An 18,052-nucleotide genomic window follows, 5' to 3' on the forward strand; every position below is an offset into this window, starting at 1 on the left:
AATTATAATGTTTCACTCCATACCATGACAGTGAGGATAGCTCTTCTTTCAAAATTGATGATAAGCACTTAGACAATCCGTTCCTCAGCTTTTGCGTGGATCACAACATCTTCTCTATTTGCCTCCATTCATATCTATTTTGAGTACGAGTTGGCCAGTGTACCATTGTGTGACCATGTTAGTCTCTCCCATTATATGCCATACGGAATGAATCAGACCATCAAGTAGGAAGACAACCAAGAAGTCTCACCCCCCACCCCCCACCCCTGGTGGGTGCCATGTTGCTGTGGCATTGCTCCAGCACCCATGTGTTCTGCACATCGTGTGGCCTGCAAAGCTATGTTTAAGTTGGGCAATGTGGCATAGAGGATCTTTCACTTTTGATATTGAGGAGCCCCTAGTGGCGCAATTGGTTAAACCCTTGTTCTGGCAGGAGTGAAGAACAACAGGTCACAGGTTCGAATCTGGGGAGAGTGTGGATGAGCTCCCTCTGTCACCTCCAGCTCCCCATGTGGGGACATGAGAGAAGCCTCCCACAAGGATGGTAAAAATATCAAAACATCCGGGTGTTTCCTGGGCAACGTCCTTGTAGACAGCCAATTTTCTCACACCAGAAGCGACTTACAGTTTCTCAAGTCACTCCTGACATAAAAAAAACCTTTTGATATTTTTCAGACATCCTTGTGTTGCAGTCCCCATTCTCTCTGCAATCAGAGAGACATCTCAATGAGCCGTCTTTTGAGGGAGACATGCATGACCCATAGTTGTTCCGAGAGATTCTTCATCATTGTTCATGTCTGTGTGTGCACCATATCATGGGAAAGATAGCATGGTCAAGTTGAACAACTGAGCTTGTAGAGGTGTACTTCGGTTGAGTCCACAGCGGCTTTATGAGAATTGTAAATGGCCCATCCAGCTTTCCTGCATCTATTCAACTCTGGCTTCAGTTCATTCCTTGATGTTAGCAACCTTCCGAGGTAGACATATTCTTCTATATTTTAGAGGTTGAAGTCATCTACTGTCACTGCAGCACTATCTGTGAAGTTGTTTCAGAGTACCTTTGTCTTTTACGTCTTCATCTTCAATCCAATTGACCAACTTCTGCTAGAAACTCACTAAGTATGTTGGAGGCTTCCGAGGCTGTATGCCAAAGCCCAGGTGATTAAACCTGTGTCCATCCATGAGTATACCTTTGTCCAACTAATTACAACCTCCTATTACACTTTCCAGTGCAGCAGAAAAAAAAGATTAGGTGAGATGGGATCACCTTGGTGTAAACATTTTTCTACAGGTATAACAACTTCTCATTCAAAAGGCATTAGCATTGTTGTATATCTTTTGTAGCATGCTTGGATGATGTTGATGTACTCTGCCTACAGTCCTTGCTCCCTCAGATTGTTCCATATGCACTCTGATTCCATGCTGTTGAATGCCTTCTCATAATCAACAAAAGTGAGGATGAGTGGCACCTGGTATTTGCAGGCAGCTTCCAATATTCAATTAGTAGTCAGGATGTGATCAATGGTGGAGAATGATACTCTATGCTGTACCTTCAGATAGTAGGAAGGCTTCAGATACTATCAGGAGGTCTTGTCAGATGCACAAGTGACTGGTCCTCTTCTGCAGAGGACACATCTTTAAGAGTAATGAAATCCTCTGCTTTGGATCATCTTTGAATTCTACTTTGGTGTTTACACTCTTCTTCTGTCAGACCATGTCAATGGAAGAAACAGAGTTCCCACTGTTAAGTGCAGCTGAACCTGGTTTGATCCTGCTGGACAGTAACTCTTATCTTTGTTGCTGTTTGCCACCATATCAGTGGCATCTGAGATCCAGAAATCTTGTGTGCATAGTTTGGCACCCTTGATGATGCAAACAATCCCCCTACCCTCTTCTTCCCTTCTCCAATCCCCCTTCTATCTCCAATTATGAGAAAACTCACTAAGCATGTTGCTTTCATTGTCAAAGGTGCTGAGTGATGGCCACAATCCTTCTGGAATAGAGAGGTCAAAGATACAGTAATGAACAATAACATGGGATGGCAGCACTATCCCATGTGAACAGCAGGAACAGTTCCAAATGGGATTGCTCCCCTTCTTTCCACTCTCCTCTTGTTGAGCCATGCAGGCACCTCTGTTTACATCATCAACATTGTCAAGTGACAGCTGCAAGCCCTCTGGAACTCTGTGGTCATCCATTTTCGTGACTGATGACAACACCAGAGGGCAGTACTGGCTTATGTGAACTGTGGGATCAATTCCAAATCAGAAAGGGACCCATCATACATATATACTACAAAGTGCAGGGCTTCTCTAGGAAGTTCCAGAGCACTCCCTGACTTTGTCTGACACAGGGTACAACTGTGTTAATTGGCTGTGACCAGCATTGGGAATATGATGGCTATACGCATCATGCAAACACCACAGAGCTGGTTCTCATTTGTTTTGACTTCTAATGCCCATGTAAATGTGCCAAGAATCATATTCAAGAGGCATCTTCCCTACTCTGCCTAATGGAAGGACTCATCTCTATGGAAGAACCTGTTCTTCTATAGAGCTAAATCAATTAAAACATCTGTCTGTAGCCACATCTAACAGTAAATTTGCAGCACAGCAATATGTGTTTTCAGTTATCCATTTTATCTCTTAAAAGTGATAGGTAACTTATGGCTTGACCATGTAGAAGGCTGGTATGCTCAGAGGAACAACACGAATATTCTCTTCCTTACATATGAAGAAATGAAGAAGGTAAGGTTTGACACTTTTCCACTTGGTGATAAAAAAAACTATGCAAACCTAGTCAGGTTTGTCAGTATGTCCAAGGCTGGGGAACAGTGTAGACAAGTGGGGCTGCTCAAAATAAATGCAATTCATATGGATATTAAATAAATAACAACAGATTCAAACCTAAGGCCTTTCCATATTAGTCTTCTCCTTCACCACACCTTGCTTTGCTGAAGAATCAACCATTTACATTTCCTTCACTGTTGGAAACATGTAGCAGATTTTTCCTGTGTCAATAGTGTCTCCTGAAATGATTGCTTAATGTTCACAGATATGCTAAAATGAGTGGCAGGGATTGTAGCAGGAAATCTATGGGACCTTCTGACTAAAAGGTCAGGAATACTAAATATAACCTTTGAGATACTGAAGCAATAAATTAAATAACTTTAAGTAGCCACAATTAAAAATATTCTAACTCTATACATGAACAATAAACAAGTATATAAAATTGGACCAACATTAAAAAGATTCTGAGGTTTTTTAAGGGCTCACAAAATGGGGGGGGGGTGTCTTTATTTCTTATCAAACTCCAGTATAATCTGTAACAGTAGTGCATGGTATCATTTCTAAACCATATCCCATTTTAGGATCTGAGAAGTTCTGTATTGAAAATATGCAACTTCTTAGGAAAGAGACTAAGTGAAAAGGAGATAGATGATGTTGTGGATATGGCTTCATTTGGCAAAATGAGTGCAGATCGTAGAACCAATTATACCACTGCACCCTCTGACCTCCTAGATTTCAGCAAAGGACGCTTTCTGCGCAAAGGTAAGTCAGTGGCCAATGAAGGAAGTGTGGTGGTACTGATGTGAATCACACATCAGAAAGAATGTAATAGAAAGAATGTAATTCTTCAGGCATGGGCAGACATGCTTTATTGTGTTGAATTATATGGTTCATTTTCAAGAATTTAAATTAGAGGACGGCAACTCCACTGAGTCTGAAAGTCAATTTTCTGCCCAAGATCTTTCTAGGAGCTGTATAAAGTGCCAAAATGCCAAAGTAAACAGAAAGAAGGCTACTTCTGTGTGTGTGTGTGTGGGTGGGGGGGGGGGGGGTTGTTGGGGGTGCAGGGACTTCAAAAAAGTTCGGAAATGCAGGATAGCAAGGAAATTATTCAAACTGAATTGACATTCCAGCAGGCTGCCAAAAAATTAATCTACTCTTTGCTTTTTTGACCTCAAAAGAAAAGTTAATGCTAACTTTGAGATTGTTATTATTTTTTATTGTATACCTTCAAGTAATTTCTGACTTATAGTGATCCTATCACTATACGTTTTTGTGGCAGAAAGTATGTGACTCATCCAAGATCACCCGGTAAGATTCCATGGCCAAGCAGTCTCCAGTGTTGTAGTCAAATATTCAAAGTATTGCATCCTATGGAGAGGCATAATATCTGAAGGAACTTAATGAGCCAAACCAGAATCAAGTTGGGATTTTATGGATTTTGTATGACCAATTTCCATATGCAAGAACTTCAGTGCCTAGAAAGATTGTGACATCACAACTGACATGAGGCAGCAGGTAGCTTTACAGTAATGGTCCATCTATCATCATGAGTTCTCCACAATAAGAATTACCATCCAGGTTACAGTAATACACACTAACCATTCCATTCATTTCCCTTTCTCGCCGAATTCTGGACCAGGTACTATTGGAGACTGGAAAAACACAATGACGGTAGCACAGAATGAAAGATTTGACAGTGTTTTCAAGGAACGGATGGAAAAGCTGCCCATCAAGTTCTGCTGGGATATCAATGATGAATTATGAATAAGGATGGACAAACCTGCCTCTTTTGTTTTGTACAGATTTGTTTTAATTTGCTGAAGTAACAGATTTGTTCCAATTTGTTTTCAAATCAGAGACATTCAATAAGATAGCTGTTGTGGCTTTTATTTTAAGTTTATGCCAAAACTTTTTTTAAAAAACTTTCTAAAATTAGTAGATGTATTTTGTAAAGTTGGGGGGAATAATCTCCTGTTATCTTATGTCATTATATGGAAAATTCAAGGAAATAACTCTTGTAGCTTTTTTTAAAAAATGTTGTTTATAAAAAAAATTCCCTGAAGATCTGTGGATAAGTTAAACATTGTAAAACTTGATGGACTAGCAGTGGTAAATGTGTTCTACCAATGTAGCAAGCTTCTCTGCAATAGCTGTGAAAACGAGGGAGAAAGGAGCCCTGAGGTTTTCCCAATTATAGTAATTATGTGCAATTACTATAATGAAAAAGTAATTAAATTTTGTTATTCTCATATAGTAACAATTTTTCCACTAACTATACTTTAGAAACACTTTAGAAACAAAACACCAGTACCCCTAATTTCAATGACGTTTGAAACATTTTTACTGATTGCACATACCTACTGTCCACCTTACAATCATTTATTTTTAAAAAAAAATACACTTCACTTTCACATTTACTCAGTTGTCTCACATGCTCACAGTGATTTAACTGTTTTTAGTTTTTGGGGGGAGTTGTCCTATGGGACTGTGTTTTATTTTTAGGCATTACACAGCCATCTCATTTGATAAAAGAAGCAAAATTATTCACCGCCAAGAAAACAAAACAGTACTTGTTTGTTCCTGAATGCTGACCACATTCCAGTAGGTCTCCAAGGCAAGCCACTAGTGCCTCTTAGAGCTGCAGCTGGCTCTTCCCCATTCATTCTTACGTCATTACACTGTTTGGTTGCAAGACCTGGTCAGTCTGCAACTCACATCAGTTCCAGATTGTTCCATCAGCCCCAAATGTAACTGACTGCACATTGCATCAGTCTCACATGATTTGCCTTGGCTTCAACTTCCATCAGCCACAGACCTAGCTAGACTGCAACTCGTTGCTGTCCTCCTAATAGTTCCAATGGCTCAGCCTTCTTGTTGGGCTACAGGTCCCATCATCCCCAGATGCAGCCCAGTAAGTAGGCTGAGTCATCTGACCAGAATGGAGTAATTATTTGGATAATATTATGTCTTGTTCATTTATGTTGGTTTTTAATTTCTTGAGTTGTTCTTGATGTGTTTATTGATTTGTCTACATATTACTGTCAGCATTGAATGTTTGCCATTGTGTATTTTGTTGTGAGCCGCCCTTCAGGTAGATAGGATGGGCTATAAATAAAGTTTATTTCATTCATTCATTCATTCATTCGTGCATGGGAAAGACAAGGCTCTCCAAATATGGTTGGGCTCCAACTTCCATCATCCTCTATCACCTCACATACCCTAGCAGTACTTTTTGCTGGACCATGATGGGTGAATGTGCCAGGTTTTGTCCAGTTCCATCAAACTATGTAGCAGGCTTTTGGTTCAAATAAACATACACATATGCATACTTTGACTTTTATATATAGATACAGACTTAAAAGAAGATTTTTATATATAGACACAGGTCTCTCAACAAGATATTCAGAGAGGCTAAGGCCCAAAGCTCCTTTTCCTTGAGCCCTTCCAAACAAGCCAAACGTTTGAGAGGAATTGGGATTGTAAATCCCACTTCCTCTTGTAAATCCCACTTCCTCTTGGGATGGAGGCCACACAGCTGGCCCAAATCTTGTGCTTTTGCAGGGGTTGTGTTTAGATTAATTATTTATTTATTTGATTGTTTCCTTCCAGGAATTCCTTTGTTTTCTGAGTGTTGTTCTTTATTTACTATCCTGTTTTTTAAGTTTTTGAATACTGGTAGCCAGATTTTGTTCATTTTCATGGTTTCCTCTTTTCTGTTGAAATTGTCCACATGTTTCTCTGTGTAGTCTGACATGGTGGTTGTGACTACCAGGTGTTTAATTAGTTCAGAGTAAACGGAGGGGCCTCCCACACAGCCATATAACCCAGACTATCAAGGCAGATAATCCACAATATCAGCTTTGAACTGGATAGGTCTGAGTCCACACTACCATATAATCCAGTTCAATATGGATTTTATACAACGGTGTGAAAGGGACCTGTGAAATCCCAGTTTGCTCTGGATTAATTCGGGTTTATTTTGGGCCTCTCTGGATGGGCCCTCTATTGTATGTTCAGAGGACTAATTTAGGGTCCTTCCACACAGCTATATAACCCAGAATATCAAGGCAGATAATCCACAATATCTGCTTTGAATGAGATTATATGAGTCCTCACTGCCATATAGTCCAGTTCAATGTGGACTTCATACATATTTGTGGAAGGAGCCTAAGAGTCATTGGGAGACATTATCAGAGGGTCACAAACTGTTGCTTGGAATAGTTGCCTTGTACAAGCCACACTCTTTTTACCTTGAATTGGGGCTCTTCCAGACATGCCCTATTTCCTAGTATCTGATCCCAAGTTTTCTGCTTTAAACTGGATTATATGAGTCAACACTGTCAGATAATCTGGGATAAACAGAAAACCTGGTATCAGATCCTGGGATATAGAATCTGTCTGGAAGGGCCCTCATTTTATCTCACGATTCCTTCTAGACAGCACAGTTCTAAATCCATGTTTTAGAACTGAGTCAAAAAATCCTGGGACCTGACAGCAAGTCCACATTCAGACCTGGAAAATGCTCCCCCCATTCTCACAGCCTTCTTTTGAAGATCAAGATGGAGGGTGGATGGGGGACATCTGGCTGAATTAAAAAAAATAAAATCCCACTATTATTTGCTGGACCTATATGTGCACATGCAAATATCTCAACATAAAAAGCCAATTCGCATGTGTGCATATGAGGTTCATAACACAATAAAGGGATTTCTTTAAAAAATAAACTTCTGTTGGATTTATCTCTTCTCCAATTGTTAATTCAACCTCTGTTTAAGATTATAAAGTGTAAAAAAAGAGTTTCAGAGAATTCTAATTGCTTTCCATTTATGCTTCCCATGAACCACTTGTGTGTCCGTTTGACAACCCCATCAGCTGTTTCAGGCTTTTAAAAAGCAGTCTACACAGGAGGAAGAGAAAGAAAGCATGTGTTTTGCATGACTGAAGGGATATACAATCATGCAATGGTATGCTTTTTTCAGGCTGAATTGGGTTTTAAGTGCACCTAAAAAACACATGCTTTTTAGCTCTTAACCTAATCCCTCCCGCACTTTGGCTAAATGTTGTTTAGCTGCAATCACCCCCTTTTAACCCAGTTACTTTTGGATTTTACAGCATGTGTAGAAGGGTCCTCAGGCCAAAAGGAATGCATTGGTAGTCCCTACAAATATTTCTTTTGGTCATCGTCTCTCCTTTAAAAATACCTTTTGATACATTGATTGCTTCCTTGACAAATGAAGAAATTTGACGATGGTTTTCAGGAATGTGCTTTTTTGGCCTCATGCTAGGCCTCATGCTGGTCTTTTTTCTGGAGGAATTCTGCTGCAACATGGGGTGGCATTTTCTAATGTTTTGTGATGGCTATCCAAGTTTTGCCTGCTATGGTTCATGAACTAACCACTTTAAAGAGAACAGATGTAGCCTCTTTTGAAGCTAAGCAAATAGATTCCTAGTACTTTGGTTAGCAATAGCACAGCCTATATAGATCTGCATCACAAAAACCCATGCGTTAAAGACCTTACAAAACCTTTACTGTTATCAGAGTAGATGGCTTTGACATTTCATGCACTGCAAAGATAAAGATCACTAACATGTTTCCTGCTGTTAGCTAAGTTGCAGGTTTGTGATTAGTAATCATAAGGCTTTGATATTTTGTAATTCACCATCTGCAGTGTTAGGAAAAATGTTATATAGATATGGAAAGAACTTCTGCCTTTGGACTATTTGTTCAAATATGCTCTTGACAATGTGCCACCCTGTTGCACAATCTCTGAGGTTGAAAAAGTTCAGATGAAAGTGGACTTTGTCTCTCTTTAGTTACATAACCATGATAGATTGGTCCTTAGTGGTAAACCATACAAGTGGAAAGCAAATACAATCTCTCAAATTCTTTTACACTTTGTAATGTTAAACAGAGCTTAATCTGCTTCAAAACAAACAAACAAAACAAAAAACAGTGAGAACAGTGGGGGACTATGCAGCCGGACTGACATAGTCTTGTTTGTCCCATGTTTTGACGCTATCTGGAAACATCCTTAGTCTCTTACTTAGGAAGCTGCATCTTTGCCTGCCAACCCCCGAAATAAGAGACACAAACAACGATATGGAGTAAACTAGGGCAACTTTATTGAATGTTACCTAATTAACCTGGAATTTGTATTTCCACTAACCTGAATTGACCTAAGAACTTGGTGAGGAATAAAGCCGAGGTAGTGTTCCTTCCTGTCCTACCCCTCGGCTGGCATTGGGCGAAACACCAGGTCCCTGAGTGAAGTAATCCTGGGTGACCTTTTATAGCAACAACGAACATTCTGCCCCAAGGAATTGAGGTCAGAATCTCTCGTTCCTAGGTCATTTGCGTATTCCCCCCTTGGTTGTAAGAACCACAAGTGAGGGTTTTCGTTTATGACCCAAACAAAGGTTGCCTTGGTGCACACCGAAATGTATTTACTTATCTAATTCCGCCACAGATTAGGGGCAAGGGTCCACTTAGCCCCTATCCCCCACCAAATCCTCTAGAATGTGGCAAACCACATCCTATAGATCAGCCCACAATTAGCCCTTCTCCATATCGTCAAATGCATACAATCAAAACTGTAAACTCAAGTCTGGTGTGGTGCCATGTGGTGTAGTAAATAGTATCGAAAAGATAAGACAGAGTTGCGCCATGCGCCGTGCCTCCACCGGGCCACTTATCCTGTGATCATCTCAGACCACCCTGTGTTTGTCTGAGCCAACAAGTTCAGTTTCTTGTACACAGCTACACCTTGTAGCAACAGGACCCTGCCTTTCTTCAGGGCCAAGACATTTATATCTCATGAGCAAGTACACACAGGATAACAACATTCCTGAAATTAACCATAACGGGACCATCCACCCCACCGTAGACCTCTTGTCTCTCAATCAGTGAATGCAAGGAGGCGAGGCCCAAGTGATGACCACAAGGAACTTCTCGACCTGCAGTTTCGCCCAGCGTATGGAACTATGGCGAACAGCCAGTATGTCGTCTAGTGCAATCGCACTGCATCTGGAAAAAACACGTCTCACTAAAACTGGACAGGCCAACATCTAGAAAAGAATCGCCCAATTTTTGTTTTATTTTGGTTATTTTTGCTTGGCCGCCTATGGCCCATGGCTGCACCAATGTGGCCACTGGTACCAAGCAGATTGGATGTCAATTCATGATCAGGCTAACCAGCCGTTTTGAATCATGGCAGACCAGCTTAATTTATTATTATCATTATTATTATTATTGGGGTCTCACCTTGATGAGCCACAAATGGGCCTGTGATTCCTCTTTTTTTTGTGACAGTTATTTAGTCAGGACTTAATAACCTTATGATCAGCTACCCTTTGGCTTGATCCCACTGAAAACAGCCATCAATGTTGGCTAGACCCGATTGGGCTATGTCATTGACCCTCGTATGGAAACCCAAGGGCCCTGAACTGCCCGATAGTAAGACTGCCTGAGCAGGTCTTTGGTATGAATATATACTGTGGTCAGCTCTGATAATGATCAATTAACATTAAACACTGCATCAAAAACTCTTGAGGATCACGCGGGTTACCATATTTGTTTGTTGACCCATCTTCCTTCTTAAAGTCATTGGCATGAAGATGGAAAACTTGCGCTTTGGCCAACCGACGATGTGGCAGGTCAGGCCAATTATTGTTGGGGGCTAAACCCCCCCTCTTTTATTTTATTTTATAGCACATGGCCAACCGAGCTGCTAGCCATAAGGACAAGGCAAATTACCACTTGGCCCATATATCTGACTAGATCCAATAAATTTAGCCCCTCTTTGATCGAAGACTTTGTGGCCTTTTAGCCAAAAGTAACTTTGTGATTCTGACTAATTTACTGTTCAATTTGAGAAAAAGGACTGTGTGTGGTGTGGGAGACATCTACATTGGGGGCGACCTGTCTAGTGGCCAAATGGTGAAAATTAAAGAATCCACCATGGCATTGTCTAACGTAGCATTAGAATGCTGAAGCAGAATGTTGAATCATGCAGTAAAAGGTAAACATCGTTATGGCCCCCATTGTCCTTTAAGATCAAGATGTTGGGGATTACATAGCTTGTATCACGGCACTACTATTTTCAGCGGCCGCCTAAGTCGGAAACAAAAAATTCTTGGCCCAAAAATCTGACCACCGCTCTGAGAGAAAGAGCTCTGGAATAAGAGGATCGTTAGTTATCTCTTAGGTTGAGTAACATTTTGTGTCTAAAGTGTCTAAAGTAGCCTACCGGTGCCCATTAAATGAATTTGGGTACCATCGCCGCACATTTTGTGTCTAAATTAGCCTACTGGCGCCCATTGAATGAATTTGGATAGCATCGCCACTAACACAAAGAGCTGACTGTGGTATCTAACCCAACTATAGCTCATGACTCTAGATTGAGGCACAATCAATTTGATAGATGTTGTTATTATCATATAATGGGTTGGTACGGAAAATCCCACAACTGTTTTTCATAACTCAATTCAAATGGTTTGGGAATTTATTGCTGTAACGGGAAACTTTCATGACCCCTCAGTTCATACACTACAACAAGGTTGTCCTGATAAAGCTATAAGGTTGTAATGTTGACTATCAGCAGCCTGTAAACTCTTTGCCATGTTTATTTACCATGTAAGAATATCAAAATGGAGGCTGGGCCCTTCGTTTTGTTCAGACAACAGTTACCGCCACTAAGCGCATCTGTTATTGAAGGTCTCATCATGAAACTATCCTTATTTAAATGCTGGTCAACTATCACCCACGTTATCCAGTTAATTAATTATCCCCAGACATCCATGCCCACCGAAACAACCGAACTTGGAATCGGGCCATTGTTGAAAAATTCCAACAAGGCGCTGAACACCCGGCAGCCATAAATACGCTAATTAAATAAACCCTTAATTGGATCTCTGCCCACTCTAGTCAAGATGGTGCAGCTGGAGGAGCAAAAAGGCAATTTATTTAACCCTTAACCGTTCGGTCACCTGTCCGTACTTGTCAAACTAGTGTCTCTGATGATGTGTAGTGTGAACTGTGGAACTGTTTTGTAATGACAACCTTCCCGTCACCCTTTGTTATATTAGGACAGATGTTGCCAATGGCAAATCACCTGTGTATTTTTACGAACTATATTTAACATAGATATGTCTATAAATGTTGGGGTGCAACCAAAGTATTAACCTTCTAGCTTCCTTGGCATTGTCATGGATCTTGTGGCACGGCAAGGTTGCAATTAGAGATATAAGCCAGAGTCCCTTGTGAGATGCCCTAGTCTTTGCGCTGAAAGCAAAGACATCCCAGCAACCACTACGTGCATAGTTGGCTGCAAAGTATCGGGGTAAGCTGTTCCCCAAGATCTAGTGTTGTAGGTTAACTGGTTGGGCCCCCTATTGGAAAGATAAGCAGCTTTAGGGTTTTGTTAAAGGAAAGCCGGTTGAGGGTCCCTTCTTCATTGACCATAATTTGTCCAGCGGGCTCCTTTATACCATGTATCGGTGTACTGAGATCTGTAAACTTTTAAAGGTGCCCCCAGTAGCGCTAATATCAACGCCTGCCTCCCAGTTATCGATGTCGTTGTAGCTGTTAATTAGGAGAAGACAAAAGCCCTACCCGTATTGAATTTAATGCAATATGTCCCTTGTCCGCATTCTGACCTAACATACAAATAGGAGCAGGTGAAGCACTAAATTATTCTTTCCATCATTTAATTATTCTATCGTGCAATTTTATCATCATCGACTCACTCATTGTTAATCGTTCCGATAAGTGCGTGTAACCATGACAATATCAACATGTTAACATTTGACAAATTTCCGTGACAATTGAGAACCCACCCATGGGTATCCCTGTAGTAAAAGTTGGGAAGGCCGGCTGACCGAGCACAATAGTAATGACCTATTAATCTAGTAGTTGGTTGTTATGACCACACCTTTCGAGCTACGACTTATTTGCTGGGTTGGTGGCTATAGTAATCTCTGTTGACTTATAGGAGCCGATGTTGCCTAATAATAAATGTACCTCTTGTTAGGATGATAGAATGTGTGGTATGTTATTTTTGTACAAATTTAGCCCCTTCCTGGGAGCCTAACTGTCCCCTGGGCCGACCCATATGTCACTTAGTACCTGGGGTCGCGCCGCTTCCATCACGTGTTGCACTCGGGGCAGAGCCTCAATAGCCGTCTATGATCCTGTTGAATGTTGGAACTGTCTGTTTGTTCTCTGTCTATTGAAGGTCTTTCTGTTGCATTCACCTCTATCCAAATCCATTGCTATGGCAAAATAGGAAAGGGAGAGATTTGAAAATAATTAGCTTGGCAACCACGAAGTGTCCTAAAAAGAGGCTGGGAAAACTGCAAGTCGCTTCTGGTGTGAGAGAATTGGCCCTCTGCAAGGACGTTGCCCCGGGACGCCCGGATGTTTGATGTTTTATCATTCTTGTGGGAGGTTTTTCTCCTGTCACCGCATGAGAAGCTGGAGCTGATAGAGGGAGCTCATCTGCACTCGCTTTGGATTTAACTTGTAACCTGTCGGTCTTCCATACTGTTGGTACAGGGGGTTTAACCCAATGTGTCACCAGGGGCCCTCCAAGCCCCCACCCTCTCTTATTATTGTTTATTTAATTAATATTATTATTATTATTATTATTATTTTGCCAGCACTGGAGCATGACGCAAGGACATTTAACGCCTGTATGGTGACTTTTATGCCCCGAGCTGATGATACAACAGGAGGGGGTGGGTGGGCGCTCTGTAGTGTTTGCTGGGCCCCTGTCAATATAACCTCCCATGCTCTTACTATGGAGCCGAATCAAGTGTTATAAGTGTTAGTTATTAATTTATCTCTTGTAGCCCTCCATATGTAAGGTCAAATATAAAAGGTTGTCCTCTGACCTAAAGCCCAGTTGTATCAGGCCCTAGGTGTAATGGTAATCTCAATTTCCAAGCCGCAAAGTCAGCGTTATCCATAGCCCCCCCCCCCCCACAGCTAAGTGGCCAGCGTGACTTAATGGAGCATCGTAGACCTCGAAATATACGCATATATAATGTATGGGCTTGCGTAGCCAAAGCATCATCGAGATGTGAAAAACCACAAGCAACCCACTTTGATATCTTGTGAACCCGGTCGCACGGCTTGAAATTTTTTTATAATTTATTATTGTTGTTGTTATTATTATTATTCCTGCCCTTGTAGCATTATTGTTAATAGCGTCTTGCCATTTATCGCAAGGTCTAAACCGGTATAAGCCATAAAGCTACAAAATGGCCGCTTGAAAGAAAAACAAGATGGTGGCTCCCTGTAATGCCATGAGGCATGATCGGTAGCATCTAAAATGGTCACCTGGTCAACATGTCTAGTTTCGCTTTCTAGTTATATATATATATACACACATATACATATACATATATATCCCTTTTTAAACTATATATCCCTATCCATCCCCCTCAGCAGAGGCACTCAGACCAGCTCATAGCTAAGGTTGATGTTAATATGAACTAAACACAATATAGCAGTATAATATTGAATAAATTTCAGAAAAATATATCTTGAGCTTGTTTGCAACACATAAGGGGAAGTGAGATTGTACCTTTTTGGGCCTAGCCAAAAAGAGGGGATGTACCAAAGAGTCAATAAATAGACTCCTGTTAGTTTAGTTCTTTATATCTCTAAATTATTAGCTTGTTTGACTGTATGTCCCAACTCTCCCTTCGCCACCCTGTAGGGATGGCGAATGGCGGTACCTATCCGCTGCCAAGCCCTGACCTCTGAGGGCTTGGGGAGGTGAGGGAAAAGAACACTCGCCCCACTGGGACAGCCAGATAACAGGCTGTGCCCGGGATCTGCCCCACCTGAAGGACGACGACTGGTTCCCAAAGCCCTTAAGCCGGCATGGCCGGGCCACGCAGGCCGCTACAGCCGCCCGCGAGGAGGAGCTGCGTCTGGGGCAGTGGGTGAATCTGCGCCATTGGTCGCGTTGTCGCGCCCACAGCCATAGCGCAGAGGTGGAGGGGATGATCCATCCCGTTTGCCAGTTGGCGAGGGGCGGATGGGGCCAGTACCCACAAAGAAAACCCCTTCCCCGACAAAAGAGGAGACAGAAGAAGTGGGCGCCCTGTGACGCCACGCTTCCAAGGATCTACTTTCTACAAGGATCAACTTTCCAAGCCTCTTCCTCGGGTGATGGGGCAAATTTCCTTCCTCGTCCCTGCTTCACCGGGACGGGGAAGTCCTGATCTAGTTCATAGCTTCTCAGGTCCTGAAATGGGGCATGGTGTAAACAAAACACCATGAATAAGGAAGTGAAGATCAGCACAGCTGAGTGATTACATACTACTTTATCACACCAGGGCTTTAAAGTGGACAGTCCACATTTCTGCTGACTTCAGCATCCTGGAAAATACAGTTTAGGAAGGCAAGGAGCTCTATAGCTGAGAATTTTTTAAAACCCCACCCTAAACTACATTTCTCAGAATTCTGCTGGCAGCAGAAATGCAGGCCTGCCTGCTTTAAAGCCCTGGTGCAATAACATGGATAGACCTGAGCAGATTGTAAGAATTGTTTAATCTATATAAATAAAATGTAATGTTTGTTTGTGGGATTAACAGAACTCAAAAACCACTGAACAAATTGACGTCAAATTTGGACAAAAGACACCTACTAACCCAAGGAGTGATCACCACTAAAAAAAATGATTTTGTCATTTGGGAGTTGTAGTTGCTGGAATTTATAGTTCACCTACAACCAAAGAGCGTTATGAACTCCAACTATGGAATTGAACCAAAGTTGGCACACAGGACTTCCAAGACCAACAAAAAACAGTAGAAAGGTTTGGTGGGCATTGACCTTGAGTTTTAGAGTTATAGTTTACCTATACCCAGAGAGCACTGTGGACGCAAACAATGATAGATCTGGACTAAACTTGGTACGAATACTCCATATGCCCAAATGTGAAGACAGAAAGAGTTTGGGGAAAATAGACCTTGACATTTGGGAGTTGTAGTTACTGGGATTTACAATCAATGAGCACTCTAAACCCCACAAGTGACAGAATTGGGGCAAACTTCCCACAGAGAACCCCCATGACCAACAGAAAATACTTAAGGCCACCCAGTCCACCTCCCTTCCCAAGGGCAAGAAAACATAAACAAAGCCCTCCTGACAAAGAGCCATCCAGCCATAGATTTAGATAGATATGATTCACACACAGAGAAAAATATAGTATCATAGATTTGAAAGGGACCCCTAAAGAAGGACAATTATATATTGCATGTTCCAGAGAAGGCAAACCAGACAATCTCCACATCAACACTGACAAAGAAACAACAAGAAATACTGTTTACCCACAAGCATAAAGAAATAACATATATTAGAAACCAATACTTCTAATTACTTTATTTTTCAGATCACCAGACTGGGCCACACCAATGCGTGGCAGGGGACAGCTAGTTAAAAATAAATGAAATAATACCCATTTTTGGAGGCCTCAGATCAATCTTAAAATCTCATTATGCTAGGTTACCTTTAAGGTAGTATGAACATTTTTATTTGGTGGCACCTTAATATTGTTTTAAAAAATACTGTTGCAGAAGTTTGTAATTTTATTATGATGTTTAAAGGCATCCCCTTAGTGGTATGTGCCAGCATAATTTTGGCATGTTTTTTTTAAAAAGCAAACAAGCAAACATTATGATGGAAGGAATGAGACACTTGCCTTAAACCAGGTATGTCCAAAGTCCAACCTGGGGGCCAGTTGTGGCTTCTGTTCAAATTTCCACTGGCCCACTTATACAGTGACTCCACAACTTCCTTAAGCAGGGACTGCAGAGAGAGCTAGTGTCATGTCATGGTTGCAGTATTGCATTAGAGCACTCAGAGGCTAGCCTTTGACTCCCCACTTCACTAAAGAAACCCACTGGCCATTTTTTTTGCCCACTGGGCTTATGAAAAACATTTTTGTGATAATGAATTGCAGTAATATTGCTATGAAAAAATATTCTGAAACATTTCACAAAAAACGTGATGGACACAGCCATTTCAGTGTCATCCAGTGCGGCTTGCACGTCCTACAATCCCTTAGTGATGGTACTGCTCCAAAACAGCACATTTTTTGTTATTATATTTTTTTCTTCTTCTTATCTCTTAACAGGTGAAAAGAATGACTAGTAACATACTTCTGACTCTTAAAGAATGAATGGAAGGGAAGATGTCTAGTGTAAAAATACTAGTGACTGTCTTTCCTTTTCCTACTTATTTTGATTTAGAAATCTGGCATTTAGCATATTCAGATCTAGGAATGAAGGCTGCAACTTGTACAATTGCTACAAAATATGTCTTGTATTTAAGCTTATTTAGTTTGAAAAAGCAATAAACTGGATGTACTTGATTTGACCTGAATTACATAACCCTTGACTCCTCCTTCCTACTCCTGTGTTCATTCTTGGCAGGAAAGAGGAACTCCAGGGTTTGTGTACTGCAGTTTATGTAATGATGGAGCAGCTTATGTAACGGTTTACCAAGAGCCAACCCTCTATTTAAATATTATAATTTACACTCATGAAGAACATAGCAGTCTTGATAAACTGAAATAACCCCGCAGGAGAATATCCTTCTCTGACTTTAACACACACAAAAAAAAAAAATCTCAGGAGGTAAGTGTTTAAGTGCTTTTGTTACCTTATAGATGCTCTTGGTAGAAGGATGAAAAGATCTACCTGTTACTATACAGGCCTGGAAGATGGGGCTCTGAGCCTCGTCCTGTGACTTTCTTGTCTCAAAACTGCTGGTAGATGAAAATTGTGATACTAGATGTAGCTCTTTTCTCCACTGTCTTTTTGGTGCCTTTATTTTTCACTCTCTTTCCATGCAGTCCTAGGTTTCTTTATTCTCAGAATTTTCCCATTTATCTTCATTCACAGAATATTCTTCTTAAACTTTTCCTAGGGAAATTTTCTTCTTAGGAACTCTCAGGAATTATACTATATATGTGTAAGCAATTGCTAATTAATTAATACAAAAACATATCTGTCTGTTCTAAGTAAGCTGCATATTTGAATAATGATCCTTATATTTAAGTGGATATTTGTGGCTGGGCACAAATCAGAAAAGAAAACAGTTCTAGGGCATCTCACATATATTTGAATATACATATACATACATGCAATGTAAAGATATGTGAAATGTGCTATATGAAGGGCCCTCATTTGAACAGCTCTTGTTTAAGTTGAGGAAATACTTTTATATCAGGGCTTTGGACTTTTATACC

The 18,052-nt window shown here is 41.0% G+C and overlaps 1 protein-coding gene across 4 annotated transcripts in view; it reads left to right on the plus strand.

Moving 5' to 3' along the window:
• LOC132760898 (amine sulfotransferase-like) overlaps positions 1 to 18,052 on the plus strand; it is a 46,283-nt gene that overhangs the window by 7,766 nt on the left and 20,465 nt on the right. Inside the window, exons 5-7 of one of the 4 annotated variants that reach the window (XM_060753218.2) lie at positions 2,653 to 2,747; positions 3,371 to 3,551; positions 4,432 to 5,683. The exons of 1 other annotated variant lie outside the window; for it this stretch is intronic. In XM_060753218.2, the coding sequence (XP_060609201.2) occupies positions 2,653 to 2,747; positions 3,371 to 3,551; positions 4,432 to 4,556 (401 nt within the window). In that variant the 3' untranslated portion in view covers positions 4,557 to 5,683. Of the gene's footprint in view, positions 1 to 2,652; positions 2,748 to 3,370; positions 3,552 to 4,431; positions 5,684 to 17,258; positions 17,439 to 17,485; positions 17,573 to 18,052 lie in introns of those variants that run through there. 2 more of the 4 variants (XM_060753215.2, XM_060753216.2) reach the window with 2 other exon arrangements.

The sequence above is a fragment of the Anolis sagrei genome, chromosome 1 (genome assembly GCF_037176765.1).
Source record: "Anolis sagrei isolate rAnoSag1 chromosome 1, rAnoSag1.mat, whole genome shotgun sequence".
NCBI classification, from domain to species: Eukaryota; Metazoa; Chordata; class Lepidosauria; order Squamata; family Dactyloidae; genus Anolis; species Anolis sagrei.